This window comes from Malus domestica, chromosome 10 (genome assembly GCF_042453785.1).
Source record: "Malus domestica chromosome 10, GDT2T_hap1".
NCBI lineage: Eukaryota > Viridiplantae > Streptophyta > Magnoliopsida > Rosales > Rosaceae > Malus > Malus domestica.
The window spans coordinates 8,364,819-8,384,188 of NC_091670.1; the positions used below are offsets into that span (position 1 = coordinate 8,364,819).

The 19,370-nt window shown below is 38.7% G+C and overlaps 2 protein-coding genes across 2 annotated transcripts; both read left to right on the forward strand.

Annotated features, from left to right (window-relative positions):
* The first annotated feature begins 1,221 nt into the window (after positions 1–1,221).
* LOC103453785 (zinc finger CCCH domain-containing protein 19-like) lies at positions 1,222–13,661 on the forward strand. The gene is made up of 10 exons (XM_008393363.4): positions 1,222–2,832; positions 2,913–2,992; positions 4,304–4,491; positions 6,365–7,286; positions 7,391–7,518; positions 7,861–7,920; positions 7,998–8,048; positions 10,102–10,172; positions 10,886–11,040; positions 11,195–13,661. Exons 1-10 carry the CDS (start codon positions 1,529–1,531, stop codon positions 13,351–13,353), a joined length of 5,118 nt encoding a protein of 1,705 aa, XP_008391585.2. The 5' UTR covers positions 1,222–1,528; the 3' UTR covers positions 13,354–13,661.
* Positions 13,662–14,167: 506 nt separating this feature from the next.
* On the forward strand, positions 14,168–17,541 carry LOC103453786 (uncharacterized). The gene is made up of 5 exons (XM_008393364.4): positions 14,168–14,651; positions 14,977–15,146; positions 15,395–15,458; positions 16,975–17,047; positions 17,189–17,541. The coding sequence occupies exons 1-5, from the start codon at positions 14,438–14,440 to the stop codon at positions 17,307–17,309; spliced, it is 642 nt and encodes a 213-aa protein (XP_008391586.1). The 5' UTR covers positions 14,168–14,437; the 3' UTR covers positions 17,310–17,541.
* The last annotated feature ends 1,829 nt before the right edge of the window (positions 17,542–19,370 follow it).

Genomic DNA, 19,370 nt, shown 5'->3' on the forward strand with positions numbered 1-19,370 from the left:
CTCTTGTTAGTACCCCTAATTTGTTCTTTTTACGGTCAACATGGTAATGTGCGGACCAACTGACCATTTTAAATCGTAGTGGTCGATTTAGTTTGGTTTTGACCAAAGATTGAAAAAAAAAAAATTGATTCCCTCCATAAAAATAGTAGTTCTTACCTTCCTGTATGAGTAGAAAAGAACTATTGAGAACATCCAAAATTTTTAACCGGAAGCTTAATAAGCTAACGTACGGATCAATTGGCCATTTTAAATCGTAGTGGCCAATTTGGTTTGGTTTTGAGCAAAGAAAAAGTCAAACAATCTAATTGAACGATAATGAATCGATTTACTTACGGTTTTAAATTTTTATAAACCGATAAGTCGTGACACTTAAGGTTGATGGAACATTGAAGTTATTGATCTTAATTTGAGTTATCATATATTAGTAGCTAAACTTTGAAGTTTGATGACATGTTGAAGTTTAAGATAGTTTGATGTGTTAGAATATGAAAATATGTAGAAAGGTTGATGACATGTTGGAGTTTAGGCCCAAACCACTTGAATCAAAATCATTCAACATTGATCTGGTTATAAGTTTTCTTGGAAATTTTTGTCAAAATCCAACAAATTAAATTATTATATGTAATTTGCTAAGATAATAGACAATAAAACCACTATCATGTGAAAAAGAATTTTGCGAAATTCGAGTTTGAAAAAATAATTAAAACATAAATTTCATTATTCCAAGTAGTTAAATATTTATTATGAGCGATATTACTATTTTAAGTTCTATGCGAGAGAAAATTGCTAAAGGAAAACGGGGAGGGGGATTGCAACCCTCATATGGTGATAGTGATACCACATGAGACAAGAACTTACAATAGGGGGTAGTTCATGTTAGATTCTTGTATATAGGTATGTCAAATTGCTAGATTAGCATTACTCTTAACTTGTTGAAATAGGTATTCGTTGGTTTACTCAAACCGACCCATTAGTTAAGAGGTTACAAACGGATTTGCCGGTTATCAATCAAACTTGTTAAGAGCCTTAAGGCTTAATCTAAACACTTGATTTTTTGTGTTGTGTATAATTTACCAGGTTTAGGACTATCAAAAGAAGGCAGGTAGTATGAGAGATTTTCTTAATGTAATCAATTTATCACATATAAAAAAAAAAAACCATGTATTTTTTAAATACGTAACAAATATAAATTGAACGGTGGTCCTAAAATTGAAAAGTCGATTTAGGTCTGGTGTAGGTGTGACTTTGGAGCTTTTAGTAATTTTACGCAAATCAGCCCACGTCCCAAACCAGCGAGCCGCCAAAAAAAAACCCATTGTTGCTTACGCCATTTCTTCTCTTTGGCCGTCGTGGCAGTTGCTTCCTTCTCCTTCGCTACTGCTCTCCTCAGTTTATACAACCGTTTTATTGCGTGACGATAAAACGACGACATATAACCCTTCAGGGGAACCGGGGAGCTTAAAACCCTAACCCTAGCTCTTTCGATATTAGGGTTTTCAATCTCCGATTTCCAATTTCAGTAACTGCCATGGAAGCGGACGAGGAAGATGCTTCCAAGGTGAGCGAGCCTTCGATTTCACGCCAAGACGACGCTTTGCCGTGGCCTCACACAGGTGAGGAGCTCCGGAACAGCGAGCCGCAATGCCACCCGGAGGCTGTACCCGAGCCCGAGCATGGGGGCTCGGGGCTCAGGTTCGACGGAGAATCTGATTTGGTACCGGCTTCAGTAGGGAGAGGCGATGGGGATGGGATTGGAGGCGGGTGTAAGGAGGGGGGTACGGATATGGAGGATGTGGTGGAGGAAGTGGTGGTGGCTGATGAGACTATTAAAACTGACGCAGTGGAGGATTTAGGGGCGGCGATGGAGAAGTCTGCTGCTGACCCGGGAGAGAAGTTGGTGGTGGAAGAGGAGACGAATGTGGTAGAAGGTCACGTGATAGAGGAAACGGAGATCAAGGAGGAGATGCATGTTGCTGGAAGCCACGTGACAGAGGAAACGGAGGTCAAGGAGGAGATGCATGTGGCTGGAGGTCACTTGACAGAGGAAACTGAGGTGGAGGAGGAAATGACTGTGGCCGGAGGTCACGTGAAAGAGGAAACTGAGGTTGTGGAGGAGATGGATGTGGCTGACGGTCACGCCACAGAGGAAACTGAGGTTGGGGATGTGAATGAAAAGGCACTGGATACAGAGGAGAAGGTGTTGCCTGAGGAAGCTGCTGTGGTTAACTTGGACAAGGAGGAGGCCGAGGAGTCTAATGTGGCTGAAACGGCTGAGGAGACTGTGCTTTCAATGACGAACAAAACAGAACAAATGACAGGCGAAGCCAAGGGAGAGGAGATTGAGGCCGAGACAGGGGGAGAGGAGGCTGAGACTGAGGCGGTAGGAGGGGAGGATAGGGACGAGGCAGTGGGAGAGGAAGCTGAGGCCGAAGCGGAGTTAGAGGAGGCTGAGGCCGAAGCTGAGCAAGAGGAGGCTGAGGCCGAAGTGGAAGGAGATGAGGATGACGCAGGGGGAGATGATGAGGAGAATGCGGCAGACATGTTGGCCGAGACTGACACAGTGGGGGAGGTGGATATGGGTGATGATGTAATGGAGGAGACAACTGAGGCGGAGGAGACAACTGAGGCAGAGGAGACAGGGGCAGCAGAGGAAGAAGCAGAAGAAATGGAGGTGGAAGAGGAGGAGGAGATGAAAAGGGCCAGCAGTGGCAGGAAGAGGAAGCGTGTGAAGAGTTCTATTGACACAGGAAAACTCCTTTCAAAGAAGAAATTGGAAGAGGATGTCTGTTTCATTTGCTTTGATGGGGGAGAGCTTGTGCTTTGTGACCGCAGGTCAGTTAAACCTTGCTTACTGCTTGTGGTTCTTTACTTCTGTGATTGGTTAACTGATTAGTTTAATCGGTGGTTTTCAGGGGATGTCCCAAGGCATACCATCCTTCATGTGTTAATCGTGATGAGGCCTTCTTTCGGGCTAAGGGTCGATGGAATTGTGGTAAATTGCTGCATACCATCCTTCATGTGTTTAGCATGCTGTTTTGTAGCTTCAAACTGTAGCTGCATTAGTGCTTCTTTAGTGGCAGTGATGATTGAGTCAGTGTTTTCTTAAATTATCTGAAAAATATATCTAAAATACTGATAGTTTTGGTGAATTTTTTTTTTCAAAGAGATATTGTTTTGCTTACTTTCAGTATCATGAAGTATTGGACAGTTTGTACTGAAATTTCTTGTTATTGTCTAGTTAGAGTTGATTTGGGGCTGCATGGTTGTAATTACCGACCTGGAACATGATTATTTGAGTGACTACTTGTTAATTGTCCTTGGAAGCTTGTGTGCTTTGAAGATAGTAGTTAGTTTCCTAGTGATTTTGTATTTGTTTAGAGTTGTGACTACAAGTACCTGCAGTTGTAAAAAATTGAAATCGTTTACAAATGTATTCATGAGTTGTTGAGATATGGGTGTTACCAAGAGGAGGGCATTACTTTTTCTGCAGATAGGGATCAGTTTTTTGTTCCTTGGTTTAGATTTTCTTTTATAATGACAAAGGGAGAAACAATTGCTGATGTCATGACCTATGATCGACAGCTAATTAAGGAATTGAAGGACATTGTGTATTGAGCACTGAAGTTCGTGCCTTCAGCTAACTGTATTCTTTCTGTAATGGCTTTACAGTAAGAATGAGAGAGAGAAAGAGTTACAGCTGCTCATATGATTATGTTAGAATATGGAATGGGGACTTAAGTTAAGCAGGTCAAATAAAACTCAAGATTTAGGAGGAGAAATATATCAGACCTAATATCAAGCCCTACTTTGCCAAATTTTGAATTTCGTACTCACTGAAAATGTTACACCCTTCTAAATCTGACCCCCTCTGTATCGTGTACGGTTAAGTTAAAGTAACAAAATAAGTACCAAACTCTTACCAAGTGCCCTAGCAACCCATGCTCAGGGAAAGACGAGTCAACCATTTTTTTTGTTTTTGGAAGAAAGGGTTCATGAAAAGTTTTCATCATTTACATTAGTTCAGACTCTAGCCTTAACCTGGAAATTATGTGTGTCTGCTTCATTTTTTATTTTTTCGTGTGGTTTTAGACTTTTAGTTTATCTAGTAGCCAATGTCTTTTTTGAGAGAGATTGCAGGCATTATGGCTGTATTTTGAACTCTTCATCTTATAAGCACCAGTTCTTTTACATGTGTGACTTGGGGTTCATCACTTAACATCAATATAAAATTGCTTATATGAAAATTATTTTAGTTCTTTTGGATTGCTGGGCAGTATCTGATGTATTAACAAATGTATTTTAGGTTGGCACCTTTGTAGCAACTGTGAGAAGACTGCCCACTACATGTGTTATACATGTACCTTTTCCTTGTGCAAGGGCTGTATCAAAGATGCTGTTATCTTATGTGTTCGAGGAAACAAAGGCTTCTGTGAGACATGCATGAAAACTGTCATGATGATTGAAAAGAATGAGCAAGGAAACAAGGACAAGGTTTGCCTTCTTTCTTTTGTTATTCCCTAATTACTTTTTTATATTCCTTTTGCTAGCATTGTCATGATCAGGGTCAAGGGTTATATCTTTCTTGGGAGTGTTTTAGTGAGTGAAGGTAGTGTGTTGAGAAATTTATTTTTGCTACATCCTGAAAAATCAGTTAGCCAAAAGGATAAAAAGAAACAACAAAGCTTGTACATATGGGTGGTCTTTGTGGGCCTTGTATGTAATAAGGTTTGTGACTTCCCTAGTTTCTTCTAATTGTGGATGTGAACTGGGAATCAGCAGTATCTTGGTTTCCCTGGTGATTTTGTCCTAGGTTTGTTGCTGTCTGAGGTTTGTCTTGATAAGCTATTTTCCCCTGTTCTCATCTTGTTTTGTTTGAGTTCCCTTTTTGCGGACCCTAGTTCACTCGATGAACACTGTTTCCACTTGTTTTTTCTTAAAAATAAAATTTTCGTGTTACCTATAAAAAGAAGAGAAAAGAAATTAATGAGAACGTAATGAGTTTGTGCAGGTCATATATCTGGAATTATACATTGGACATGTTAATAAATTTAAGGGAAACTAGTTTGATTGAGTATTTTTGTTTTGTAATGTTCTTTTCATTTATAAGAATTCTTTTATTATATGTTGGAAAATATGGCTTCAAGAATAAAACATCTAATTGTAATTCCATGCATTGGTTCGAAAGTTAAGGCATAATAAAGTGCCTGGTTATAATTTTGTGCAAAAATGAACAAGAAAGAAGGGAAGATAAGATATAATGTGGCTGGAAAGCTCATGTGAAATGGTTGAGGTGTTACATATGTTCACCCTCTTAGGGATTATGTCTATCATTGCTTGTGTAGATGGTGCAAATTTTCTTTTCACCCTCTTTTGGCTGACAAAGAGGGGTTAGGTAGTTTAGATGATGATGATGATGATTATTATTATTACTAGCATATGCCAACACACTTGGTGTATGTGAACATTTTTTATTTTTGTTTTTAAAATGGGAAGGAAGGAAGGAGAGAGAACGTGGGAGTGGGAAGAGAAGTTTTTGTTTTTTATTTTTTTAATATTAGATATATGCTAAAATCACATGTAGGTGAGGCTTCAATAAAAAACAGCAAGATTTAGTTTTGTGAAATTACATTATTTCCCATCTTTTTTTTTTTGGTGATAGAAGTTTATTTGGTCTTTTCAACCCTCTTTTGGTTGACAAAGAGGGTTCTATTAATAATAGGTAAGAGGGTTCTATTAATAGGTAGTTTAAATTATTTGAAATCTTGATAAATAGCATTTATGACCACCTGGAATGCTAGCATTCATGTATACATGAAAAAGCTGTCCAGCCCTCTGCAGGAAGTAGGATAAACTGCTAATTAAAATAGCGCGGGCTTATCCTTTGATCTTAATACAATTGTTTCTTTATAAAAAAAAAAAAAAGTGTGGTCCTAATGGCGCATATTTTTTTGTTTTCATGCAATTCAAATGACACCCAATCCCAAATTTTCTGTAAAGTCTGTCCAGTATTTGTTATTGTTGTCAAAAGGATGACAATACAGCTGTATAACTATAATTCCAGGTTCTTCCTAATTTATCATGTAGTTTTTGTTGTTATTTTGAATATAAAAGGCTAAACCAGAGTTTTGCTCATATAGATTTACATCACTCCATGCTACTAATCCTAATGAGATAATTACATTACACACTGTTATTACTGCTCAAATAACAGATTGATCATTTAGAGTTTAGAACATTTTGGAACTATTTCAGGAATTTTCTACCTTTAAACCATTTGTCCTTAAACATGTACTATTTTCACTTCACATGTTTAATTGCTCACGGTGGCATTCAGTTTATACTTATTTTTGCTGTGCTTGGGCAGGATGAAGTCAATTTTGATGATAAAAGCAGCTGGGAGTACCTCTTCAAGGATTATTGGATAGACTTAAAAGAGAAGTTATCCCTAACGCTTGATGACCTTGTTCAGGCCAAGAATCCATGGAAAGGTTCAACTGGACGTGCTAATAAACAGAAGTCACGTGATGAACCCTATGATGCTAATGATGGTGGAGGTTCTGATTCAGACAACTCTGAAAATTTGGATTTAGTTAACTCTAAAAGTAGAAAGTCCAAAAAACGAATGAGAACCCGTGCAAAGGGGAGGGATTCATCAAGTCCAGCTACAGCAACTGGTTCTGAAGGCCCATCTGCAGGTGACAGTACAGGGTGGGCATCAAAGGAAATTCTGGAGTTGGTTATGCACATGAGAGATGGTGACGAGTCTGCATTATCTCAGTTTGATGTTCAGGCTCTCTTGCTAGAATATATAAAAAGGAACAAACTTCGTGACCCTCGCCGAAAAAGTCAGATAGTTTGTGATATAAGGCTTCAAAATATATTTGGGAAACCACGTGTTGGGCATTTTGAAATGTTAAGGCTTCTTGAATCCCACTTTCTTGTAAAAGAGGATGCTCACGTTGATGATCTTCGAGGGAGTGTTGCTGATACCGAAGGCAATCAGTTGGAGGTTGATGGCAACTCTGATACCCCGGAAAAGGCCAGTAAAGATAAGAGACGTAAAACACGTAAAAAGGGTGATGGGAAAGGACCTCAATCTAATATTGACGACTTTGCAGCCATTGATTTGCACAACATTAATCTAATTTTCTTAAGGCGTAATTTAGTGGAAGATCTACTTGATGATCTGGATAACTTTCAAGATAAGGTTGCTGGCTCGTTTGTCAGAATTAGAATTTCTGGTAGTGGTCAAAAGCAAGATTTGTATAGGCTGGTCCAAGTTATAGGTAACTATTTGATTAATTGTCTTTCATTGTACTTTTGGCCTGAGCAAAGAAGGCATTAAACCAGCAGAATTGTAAGGTTCATTGTTTAAATGATTCCTGAACAGGTACATGCAAAGGTGCTGAGCCATATAAAGTTGGTAAAAGGATGACAGACGACTTGCTGGAGATATTAAACTTAAACAAGACAGAGATCATTTCAATTGATATCATCTCAAACCAAGATTTCACTGAGGTGATTTAGCATATAACTAACTATTTCATTTCAATTCCAAACTCGGTTAAAAAATAACATAATTGTGGCTCTTAAAGAGACATGATTTGCACATTCTTGTTCTCAAGGGGATGGCCTCTATTAGAAATAACGTTAGGAAGACAGATAATGCTTGCCATTGGGCAAAATATGTTACAAGGGAAATGTGACTAATTCTCACATCCAATGGAAAGTGTAGTTTTCTCTGACCTCTTTATTGGGAGAGATTGAATTTTTCTTTTTTTTTTTTTTTTTTTTTTTTTGGTTTCTACTTTCATTTGGATGTCAATTGTTTGATATATCTCCGTGTTGTTTTATTTTTAGGACGAATGCAAGCGACTGCGTCAGAGCATAAAATGTGGACTTATCAATCGGCTTACTGTGGTATTTCTATGTTCTATTGTTACTTTTGTGTGTTGATGTTAATTTTCATTTTGTCCTGAGAAAGTTGTTGATTGCAGGGTGATGTTCAAGAGAAAGCAACGGTGCTCCAAGCAGTCAGAGTCAAAGATGTAAAACTCTTTCCCTTTTTTTCCGTTGAAATAGTTTTCAGGCTTGTTAATTTTTTTCTTTACATATTTTATTTGCATCTTGGACATGTTCCATGTACGCATAGGCTTGCACATGTTGCATGTATGCTTAGGCTTGCACATGTATCATATCGCATCAAGGGTTGATTGGTAATTTTGTACATCTCAAAATTAAGATCTATTTTACAGCATTGGAATTAGGGATGGCTGTAGATTTGGTTGCCAGGATAAAGTTTTGGAGTGCACATAGGAAAGTTATGTTGCACTGAGAGGTAAAGCAAAAGAAAATATGATGATGCCAGGACGATGATGATGGTGAAGAAAATATTATCATGACTGCAATTTTCAGCTGAGTGTTCTCTATGGAGAGGAATTTTCGGCTGTGTGTCCTCTATGGAGAAAATTATAATATACTTGAATATAAAATAACTAGTTTTAAATTATTATTAGTCGAAAAAAATACAAGCTGTGAACTGCATACAATATAATGGAACTGTATTGGCCAGAAAAAATGCAGAAACCACTGATAAAAGGTAATTAAGAACAGCTTTCCTTCCTCCAAGAAATAGAAGATAAAATAAGTAGCCTTTAATCTGCAAAAGTGATAAAGAAAGAGTTTGTTGAACTCCACACATGTGTGTTGGGTGACTGGCTCATTGTTGTAAGAACCAGAGAAATAAAGGCCATGGCAAGCAATCTGAACCTAGGTTTGTTTTGTTGTCTTTTTAGGCCAAGTAGGCTTCTTTCTGTGTTTGGTTCTCCAACTTTAGGTATTGGCTTGTAAAGCGAAACCTTGCTTCGCATATTGCTTACAACAGTGGTCTTGATTATAGAGGTTATGGAGTCATGGATTCCAAGTGTAATTGACTTTGGTATTTCTTATCTGTACCACACATTAAGACACAACAGAGAATTTTTTCGTGTTATTATGATTTTCAATTTAGAAGGTATTTGGGGTAGGTTACACCATCACCATGTAGTAAACTTGTGTCTAAGGTTGAGTACAAGTTGCTATTAGCACTACGTTGTGATGGTTTTCCTTTCTACTTGTAAGTAGGTCTCTCTTTAAACGGTTGCATACAAAGCCTAGGTGAAGCAACTTTTTTCCTTTTTCCAACTTAACTGGACATCTAAATGCTATTGATGTCGAGCAACATGGTTGCACTTCGAATTGGTCTTGAACATGTAAAGGCCGACCTTTGAATCCCAAAATTCAAGCTTGATTTCACTTGCTGAGCTTTGTTAATTAATCAAGCTGTCGATCCTTGTATTAGCCTTAGCCCCTCATTTATATATTTCAAAATGCTGTATAACATAGAGTGACATTGCTTAAATACCTAAGCTTGAGATAGGCAGGTGCTTGATTTTTGTAACCCTATGGTTGAAGGCAAGATGAGAGAAAATTGGTTACAGTGGTTTGGACATGTGAAACGAAGGCCTACTGACGCTCCGGTTAGAAGATGCGATTATGGGACAGAGGTTCAGGGCCGAAGGGGTAGACGAAGACCTAGGAAAACTTTGGAAGAGACTCTTAAGAAAAGACGTAAGAGTACTTTGATCTAACGGAAGACGTGACACAGAACCGAGCGCAATGGCGTTCTAGGATTCATATAGCTGACCCCACTTAGTGGGAAAAGGCTTTGTTGTTGTTGTATGGTTGGGTTCCAGATCAACTCAAATATAAAACAATCTCAATGCAATCTTGAACTTATGAGCAGCTCGAGTTCTTTGCAGCCATCCTATGCCATTTGCTAGCGGAGTTTTAATGTTTTCATGAGGAGATCAAAGACCTAACTTGTCTGCAACATAGGAATATCGGCAAGAACTAGTTGCATTTCCCCAATTAATTTCTAATAATCTCGACCAGATTTGTTCTTTAAAAATGATTGTTTTTGTCTTCCTCTTCTTGGATACAATATGGAATCTGGCTCCTTTAGTGTTGACTCAACTCTTAATCTTGTAGGTCTAAATTCAATAATTTTTGTTGCTTTTCTTTGATGGATTATTTATTTGTTTTTATTTTTTATTCTGATAGTGGTTAGAAACAGAGATAGTGAGACTCAGTCATCTTCGCGATCGAGCTAGTGAAAAAGGGCGCAGGAAGGAATATCCTTTACTTTTCATGTTTAATACATTTTTGTGCACAATTTTCTTGTGGGGGAGTGATTTTCTGCAGACCCTTTTTTACCTTCTAGTTCTACACACCCATATTAATTTTGGCCCTTGATTACCCTTTTTGTTCAATCCAATGGCTAGAAAAAATACGGGTGTGCAAGAGGTGAAATATGATGTGCAGAAATCTTTTCCCTTTTCTTGGTGCGCGCTGTTTGAATGTGTTGGAACCTTATGCACTACTCTCTTTCCTGCAGTCTGAGCTATTTGATGTAATTTTATATTTTCTTGCTCTATTCCAAGGCTGTGGCCTTCGATATAAGTTGACCTGTTTCTTATATTAGTGATTTCCAGAAAACTTAAAAACTTTATGTTGGTAAAGGCGGAAAGTGAACTCTCCCTTTCTCTCTCTCATGTGTTTTTTTTTTTCCTGCTATGATTAGAAGTAATGAGTGAATTGTGAACGGATACTTTAAACCAGTTGAGGTCTTCTTTTTCTTTATGTTTTATTTGATAGTTCCATTTTCATTAGTTGATGCTGAAACACATTTTCACTGTTAATATAACACAATCTTATTAATTTCTTGATTTCTTGGAAAGAAAACCTTAAAACTACTTTTTATATTTTTTTAGAGGTGCTTATGTTCTATATGGTACTTTAAGATGACTAGGAATGGATATGATGTAATCCTTAACTTCCTTTTCACGCTTAGAGAGTGTGTAGAGAAGTTGCAGCTTCTAAAGACACCTGAGGAACGCCAGCGTAGACTAGAGGAAACTCCAGAAATACATGCAGATCCAAATATGGACCCGAGTTATGAATCTGAGGAGGAGGAAGACGAAGGAGATGATAAGAGACAAGGTCCCATTCAATTTTTTTTTTTGAAATTTTTGTACCTTTAATTCTGTAGTGCTATTTTCTCTGTCATTAATTAAATCATAGGTTTTTAACTGGAATGATGGTATAATCCAATCATTACTTCAATCATTGATAACATAGCTTTCAATCCATGCAGATAGTTACACTAGATCTACAGGTTCTGCCTTTGGAAGGAAGGGGAGGGATCCAATCTCTCCACGAAGAGGAGGATCTTCTTTTAATGATTCCTGGAGTGGGACAAGGAATTATTCCAATCCGAATCGGGAGTTAAGCAGGAATATGTCGAATAAGGGATTCTACAACAAAGCAGAAAATACAACTGGAGCTGGTGAGATAGTGAATGATTCATGGGGTCAAGGAAGAGACAGAGAAACACTGAAAACAAACCAATGGGAGAAGAAACAAAATATTTCAAGTTTAGAAACAGGTGTTAGGAGTACGCAGTCTATGGTACCATCTGAATCATCTCCTGGTGGTGGCTCGGGAAATTCAGTGGCACATTTCTCCACTAGCATAACGCAATCTACGGCCACCATCAATGATGCAGAAAAAATATGGCATTACAAAGATCCTTCCGGGAAAGTTCAGGGACCATTTTCCATGGCACAGCTGCGCAAATGGAACAGCACTGGCTATTTTCCTGCCAACTTGAGAGTTTGGAAAAACACTGAGAAGGAAGAAGATTCTATCCTGGTAACTGATGTATTGGCTGGAAAGTTCCAGAAAGACACTTCACCGGTTGACAGTAGTTTTCTAAAGGCCCAAATGGTGCAAGATTCACATCTCACACCTGCACATTCTGGGAAGCCTCAAGGAGGTCTCTTTCAGCGGGGTACAGAAGGCCAAGCTGGAGGAGGAAGTTGGGGGTCTCAAAACGAACTTAATCCTTCCTCAGGCAGGGGTACTCCATCATCAGTGGAGGTCCCCAAGTATTCTTCAGATGGGTGGAGCACAACAAACTTTCCCTCGCCTACTCCATCCCGAACTCCATTAGGTGGGGCAAGGGGTCAAGCTTATGAAAGTAATTGGTCACCCACCCCTGTTCATCCAACTGGCTCTGTCTTGGGTGGCAATGGAGTGCCGCGACCTAGTACAGTAGCTACTCCAGAAAGTGCACTGCGAGTTTCTGGAAATGATCGCTCAAGCTCTCTTCATGGGATTAATGCAGCACCCAAGTCTGAAAGTGTTCCACTTCTGGGCTCCACAAATAGTCTTCAAATGCAGAGTCAAGTAAATGCTTCAATGAATCAAGTGCCAGATGTGAAAAATCTTGTTTCAAATCTGCAAAATCTGGTTCAGTCTGTGACCAGTCGTTCACCTGGTGGTGATACTCTAGGATGGGCTTCTGGTTCAGTTCCAAAACAGGAAATGACTGGTTCAGGCCCAGTATCTGGGAGTGAAACTCAACACCGGACAGGTGCTCCATCCCAAAGGATAGAACCAATTAGTGCTACTACTATACCTGCACAACATCCGGCCCATGGTTACTGGGGTAATGCTCCATCTACCAACAATGCTGCCCCGTCTATTAATACAGGAAATGCAGCTGGAAATTTCCCTTCATCAGGCTTCTCTGGTGTTCCCCAGTCTGATCCTTGGAGACCCCAAGTTCCGGCTAATCAATCATACATTCAGCCTCCAGCACTATCACCCCAGTTGCCTTGGAGCATGGGTGTTCCAGATAACCAAAGTTCTCTGCCAAGAACGGGGCAAGAGAATCAAAACGCAGGTTGGGCGCCAATTGGGGAAAATCCAAACATGGCCTGGGGAGGACAAGTGCCGGGAAATACAAACATGAATTGGGGAGCTCCGGGACAGGGTCCAGGGTGGGCTGGGCCTGGTCAAGGTCCAGTACCTGGAAATGCAGCGCCTAATTGGGTCCAACCTGCTGCTCAAGGACCGCCTGCAAATCCAGGTTGGGCTCCATCTGGTCAAGGGACAGCAGTTGGGAACACAAATCCTGGTTGGGGTGCACAAACTCAGAATGGAGGAGATAGGTTCTCAAATCAAAGGGATCGCGGCCTACATGGCGGAGATTCTGGTTATGGTGGTGGCAAGCCCTGGAATAGGCAGTCGTCATTTGGTGGTGGTGGCGGTGGCGGCGGTGGCGGTGGTGGCGGTGGCGGTGGCAGTGGAGGTGGTGGCGGCGGTGGTGGTGGCGGTGGTGGCGGTGGGGGAGGAGGTTTGCGGAGAACTACTTTAAAAGTGTGCAGGTTCTTTGAGAGTGGTCACTGCAAGAAGGGCGCAGCGTGTGATTATCTGCACCCGACCAGTAAGAAGTTTGGGAACACATAGCAGCAGGTGTACAGCAAATTTCCGATTAAATAGTTTTGACTTTTGCATAAGCCCTTTGTTTTGTTAATCTTCTAATTACATAACTAGGGCAGTTTAGTTTAGTGTATTCAGCTCTTTCATCAAAAGCCTTACTATTATATGGTATATTTTCTTCTTTTCCTTTTAAATCCCAGTACCGATACTTGTTCTTCATACAACTCGGCATTGTGATCGGTGGTCCGGTGGTCCGGTGGTCTGTTGTAGGGTTTGTTTACATGTTTTTCTGTGTGAGGTATTTCCTCTTTAATGACATATCACGGGTTGGATAATTGGGGAATCCTCAATGTAGATCATGTCAAAATCGTCATTTGGTGTCTCGCTTTGTTTGGGCTTGCGTGCATTCTTCGGTACTGTTTAGATTTTCCAATGTGATAAAAACAACGTCGTGTGGATATGGGGAATCACATCTGCAATGATAATTCTATCAAGTAGGCAGAAGTTTAGGTATTAAATTGGAGGGAATCGAACTCTAGGCCTAACTCAATTCTAACACATCAATTGAATACCGCTCGCAACTTAAGCTAACACCATACGTAACTCGTTATATATCATTTGTCAATTCTTTAAACTCTTGTAAGACGTATGTTTGAGTGAGTGATTTTATAGTCCCAAGGAACTTTGGGCAAGTTAATAAGAAATAAATCATAAATGCACCGTATAAACATAACAAATGAAAGGAATGTGCAACTCTTTATTTGCAGTGTGTCATTTACAACTCTAGTGAGTGAAAAGAAAAACTTATATGATATAAGTAAACCTTCGTAGTAACATCGAAGTCGTACAAGTTCATAAAAATTTACACATGTTTTACCGCTTATTTTTGGACCGTAGGATCAGCACCGAACCGTGGAGGACAATCTAGTGCAGATGACAAGGAGGGAAGTGAAAAAACTGAATCAACAAAACACCACCAGAGAAACAGAGAGCAAAGAAAGGAGAGAGCAACAAATAAATAGCAGATGGAGAAATCATACGATTCTCAGCCGACTCATTGATTCGATTCCGGAGATAATAATCTGAAAGTCTTTGTTAGAGAGAGAAAGAAATGGATAAGAACGGCGAAGGCGGAGATGGAGAAATCCCAATCCAAAAACCTAACCCCAATCCTATTCTCGGCGGAAGCGGAAGCGGAGGCGGAGGCGGAGGAGGGTCATCGACCAAGGGAAAGTCATGCAAGGGTTGCCTCTATTACTCCTCCACCCAGAAATCCAAATCCAAATACCCCACCTGCGTCGGCTTCTCCAAAACCCTCCAACAAGGTTCTCTCTCTCTCTCTCTCTCTCTCTCTCTCTCCAAATTGATGAATGAATTTGATGGTTTTGTTAATCCAATCACCCAGAAATCAAATCGTGGTGCTTTTAGTTCTGCTACAACATTTACACGCTCATTTGATGCTTATATTTTTCGTACTGACAAGAAAAGGCTGTGTCTTTATGGAGTATTTAGTAGTTAATTTGATGATTATATCTTTTCGGGTTTTCAATTTTTCATCATATATATTGAGAGACCATCTGAAACTTTATATTTGTTTTTATGCATCAACAAGATTAAGATATATTATTATTTATGGTTTTATATGCCCAGTTCCGAGCTACATTGTGGGAGAAACTGAATTGGAGGCGTCTAAAGCAGACCGGACACTTGCTGATTTTAAATATGCCTGCGTTGGTTATTCGGTCTTCTTGGACAGAAAAGATACTCCTGCTGATCCACATAATAAACAAGCAGAATTGCCGTTTTGTGTTGGTCTCGAGGTGTTATATCTTGACTCTTATTTCTTTTTCCTTGTTTCTCTAATTGTAAAACTCATTTTACATATAATTTTACACTTGAAGACTGTTCGAATTTTATCTGGTGGAATATCATCACTTTGTTATCTGACTAATATCCTTATGTTTAAGTTAAAAGTCTAGTTTCATTGATACTTCATAATATTCATATTTTTATGCTTACAATCTTCTCGTTAACTTGGTTGATATGTGACATAACGAGCTTGTGTCAGGTACTGTATGACAAAAAACCTGCAGTCCATACGCATGCTCCGGCTCCTGCTCATAATAGTGAAGGTATATCAAGTTTTTCATTTTATGTTTCTTTTAACTTTGTTAAGGGGGAGGGGGAATGCCAATAAGGTCTTGATTCCATGAATATTGAACAAATACATCTCTCCCATGGGGCACTTAGTTTCTGATACTAAAATGTCTCATGTTCTAAACCCGTCCTGCAAATGAAATGCATGCCAAAATTCTTGTTAATTAGATTAGTGATGTGACGTTATTTGTCAGCATATACCCTGTGTGTGTCTCTCTCTCTCTTCTCATTATGAAGAGCTCAACTTAGAAAATGTGCAGTGTGATTTTATTGCATTCTCGAAGGGTATGTTTGGTTACTGTCAGAATGAATTTTCCCAGTTTTGTTCTTTATTTTGCTCTATAGTTTCTCGCTTGATGTATAAAGTCAGATATATAACTGTTCTAAAAATCCCCGCCTAGTGCCGCCTAGGCACTAGGCGCCTGGTCACTACCCCGATTAATCCCTAAGCGTTTGAAAATTAAGAAAGGGTGCCTAGAACTGCTAAGGAGTCCCCCTAGTGCACCTAGCCGCCTGCTTAGCCTGCTTAGACCCGACTCGGCACCCGCCGAGGTCGCGACTCTCACTTATACAGAAAATTGATAACTTTCATTTTGCAATTTATTTTTTCATTAAAATGTAACAAACTTGTTGAATATTCGAGTGAACACTCATTATATACTTGCTTCTCATGTTCAATATATTTTAATACTTTCCCTTATAATTTATATACTGTTTTATTTTGCAATTTATGTATCTCAATACAATTATGTATCTTTTTTAAGTATAAATAGGCACTTATTTATATGATATGTAATAAATTTGCTTAAATCCGCCTAAGCCCCGTCTAGCGACCTAGGAGCTAGGCCCCAGCCCACCACCCAACTAGCCTAGCGTCTTTTAGAACTTCTTATTGTGTCTATTTAGAACATCCAATAACTCTTTGCCTCACTTCCTAACAGTCGATGCTTTTGGGATAGTGGTAACTCAACAAACTATATCATGGTATTAGAGGCACAAACTGTAGGTCACCTTAATAGATATAAGAACTCGTGAATCCTGATCACCAAAAGAGGGACCCCATGTCACATGTGTAATCACCCAAAAGAGGTGATCTGCCTGAGGGGGAGTGTTTTGCACTGCACCACATTGATTGGGCTATGTATCCAATAGAGCTAGATCACATTAGGTCTCCACTGAACAGCTTTAATGTTTGGGAATGGTAGTAAACTGGCAAACTTTGCCAAAGAACGAGATCCTTAGTTTGAATCCCTACAATTGCAACTTCAATATAGATTGATTTCCACAAGAGAGACTAACATGTGATGGGGAGTCTTAGAAGAATATGAAATAATTGATTAGTTCATATGCTAACAGCTTATGCTTCTTACTGGTGTTTCTGGTGAAGCAGCAAACTTTTTCAATATATGAATACTAATTGTCAAAGTGATTTGAATATTCTTATAGCATTTACAGCAATCTTGTTGATAACTTTTTGTGTCTCCTCTCCAGAAAACAGTCGGCCTATTCCTCAACCTCGAACCTACAAACCAGCACACTCAGCAGGAGATGAATACCTCCGCAGGTAAGGCAGAAACTCGACTTAGCAGTGAATATGAGTTATCACTTGTCAATGACTTTTTTCACATGGTTTATTAATTTAATTTCCGGTCTTGTTTATTATCTTTCACCTTATAGTTCAAAAACTTTATATTTATATGTGCAGGTTTAAGAGGAATGCAGTACTAGTAGCATCAGGTGTTGCTAGAAATGTGAATAGAGCGGGCAACTACGTGAAACAGAGTGTGGATGACATTCTATACCCTTACCGTAGAAGGCCCAAGTAACAACTCTTCCTTTTATTGCAGAAATAATTTCTATACCCTTCATTCCCTCGCTCTCTTTTTTTTTTAATTTTTTTTAATTTTTTTTTATGGTAATAACAATATAATCATCCGGCGAAGGGATGTGTTTTTTACAGCGGAAATTTGTAATAATAGGGGTTGTAGGTCTGCCATGGTTACACCTTGTTTCAACATTTGTAATCACAAATACAAGACTAGCATGGTTGGTTGAAAATTTTCTCGTGTAACTGTTGGCATTGCTTTCTCTTTTTGTCGGATTTAATTTGTTTAGAAAACAAATGTATTGAGCTGTAATCCCATGCTTACCTAGTTTCTACGCTACACGTTTGATGTCTAGGATTGGATTGAATTAGATAACCGATGGACGGAAGGTATATTGAAAGAAGGTCAACTTTAAAATTTTGTTTAAGTTGACTGTAGAAGTCGAAGGTAAATTTATCCTTTTGCAGCTGTTTGATTAGCTGTTGTTTGCCTGCAAGTGTGGAAATTATGCCTCGTTTGATTTCTAATTTCTGGGATTGGATAGGAGCAGATAACCCGAATGAATATTAAAAGTGTAAATAGTATTCATTTGAGAAGATTAGAAGGGAATTTCTTTGCATGAATCAATGTTACTAAATTTACTTTAGGGGAAGAGGGACAGTTTGTATCCAGAAAGTAGTGGGCTGAAGAGAAATGTCCTAATCATTGTGTCAATTCACCACTTGATGAAAGGGGGTTTAGACTTGAAGAAAACTTTTATCTATCCAATTGAGAAACGACGTCAATGAAGGCGTGTAGGTGCACATTACGTGGTGGAGATTATACCTTTCTATGAATTTTTCATTTCTTGCTCAACAACGGAACTTTGCTTATTTCTTTTTCCTCTTATTTTAAAGATGATTGGAATAAATAAGTTTATTTGATGAGTAATCGATCATCTACCTTGAAGTTGGACTCAAAATTTATATTTCTTGGTTTAAATATTAAAAAGAAAATAAAAATCGTTTGTACAGGTTCAAAAAGCTATAGCTAAACAGCTGCATAGAATGTCATTGGCTGAGGTTTATCCTTTCACCTTCTACCGACAGCATAGTTTGCATTGCGCAATTGCTAACGCATTCCAATCTCACAATGTCCATTTCTCAACCACTTCAATTACCTAGTTCTATTATTTACTTATCCACATGTCAAAGGGTCGGCAAACTTTAAGGGCTTTCATCTAAATGCAACGGTCATTTGTTGAAAGCTATGCTATTGATTTATATTAGCTTTCGTGTAGAAGGGAGGAACCGAACTCAAAATGTTTATTTCAACGGCCATTTGTTGAAATCTATGCTACTGTTTATATTATCTTTTGTATAAAAGAGAGGAATCGAGCTCAAGACGTTTATTTCAACATTAGGGAAGAAAAAAAATTACTAGATCAATAGTTAGTTGATAACAATACTATTAATTTTAGCCTTGTATCATCACAATATCAAGTTAATATGTTACTACTACCTAATAGAACAGTTTACGAACCCTACAAATTTAATTTTTTATGATATAAACCAATATTCTATATGAACTCTTTGTGTGATCAATATTGCATATCGAGTTCATCAAATTATGTTGTGAGATTATAAATTTGGTATAAATTTAGGAAAGATTCATCTTGATCAATAACCTCGATCCATAATCTAACACCATAAGCATCTTAGCTTACTACTATTTTTGCTATATAGTTTGACAAAAGATGTTTTTCCAGGACTTTAACAGTCCAACATTAAAAGTACATCCCCACTTGTTTTGTAGGGAAGAGATCCCTTCCGGATCTCTCCTACCAAGTCCTAGGGATCCGAAGATCCAAACCTTTGAAATTTGATCCAACTATTGTAATTATTATAACTTTTAGAGAGATCCTCTGTTTGTGGCCATTGAATTCAATTTTAAGAGTCCGGATCTTCGAATCCCTAGAATTTGGTGGGAGAGATCCGGATAGGATCTCTTCCCTTTTTGTCTTTCGGAAAACTGACTAAAAGATACACGGCCGAGCCACAAAGGACAGAAAGCCAACAAAGG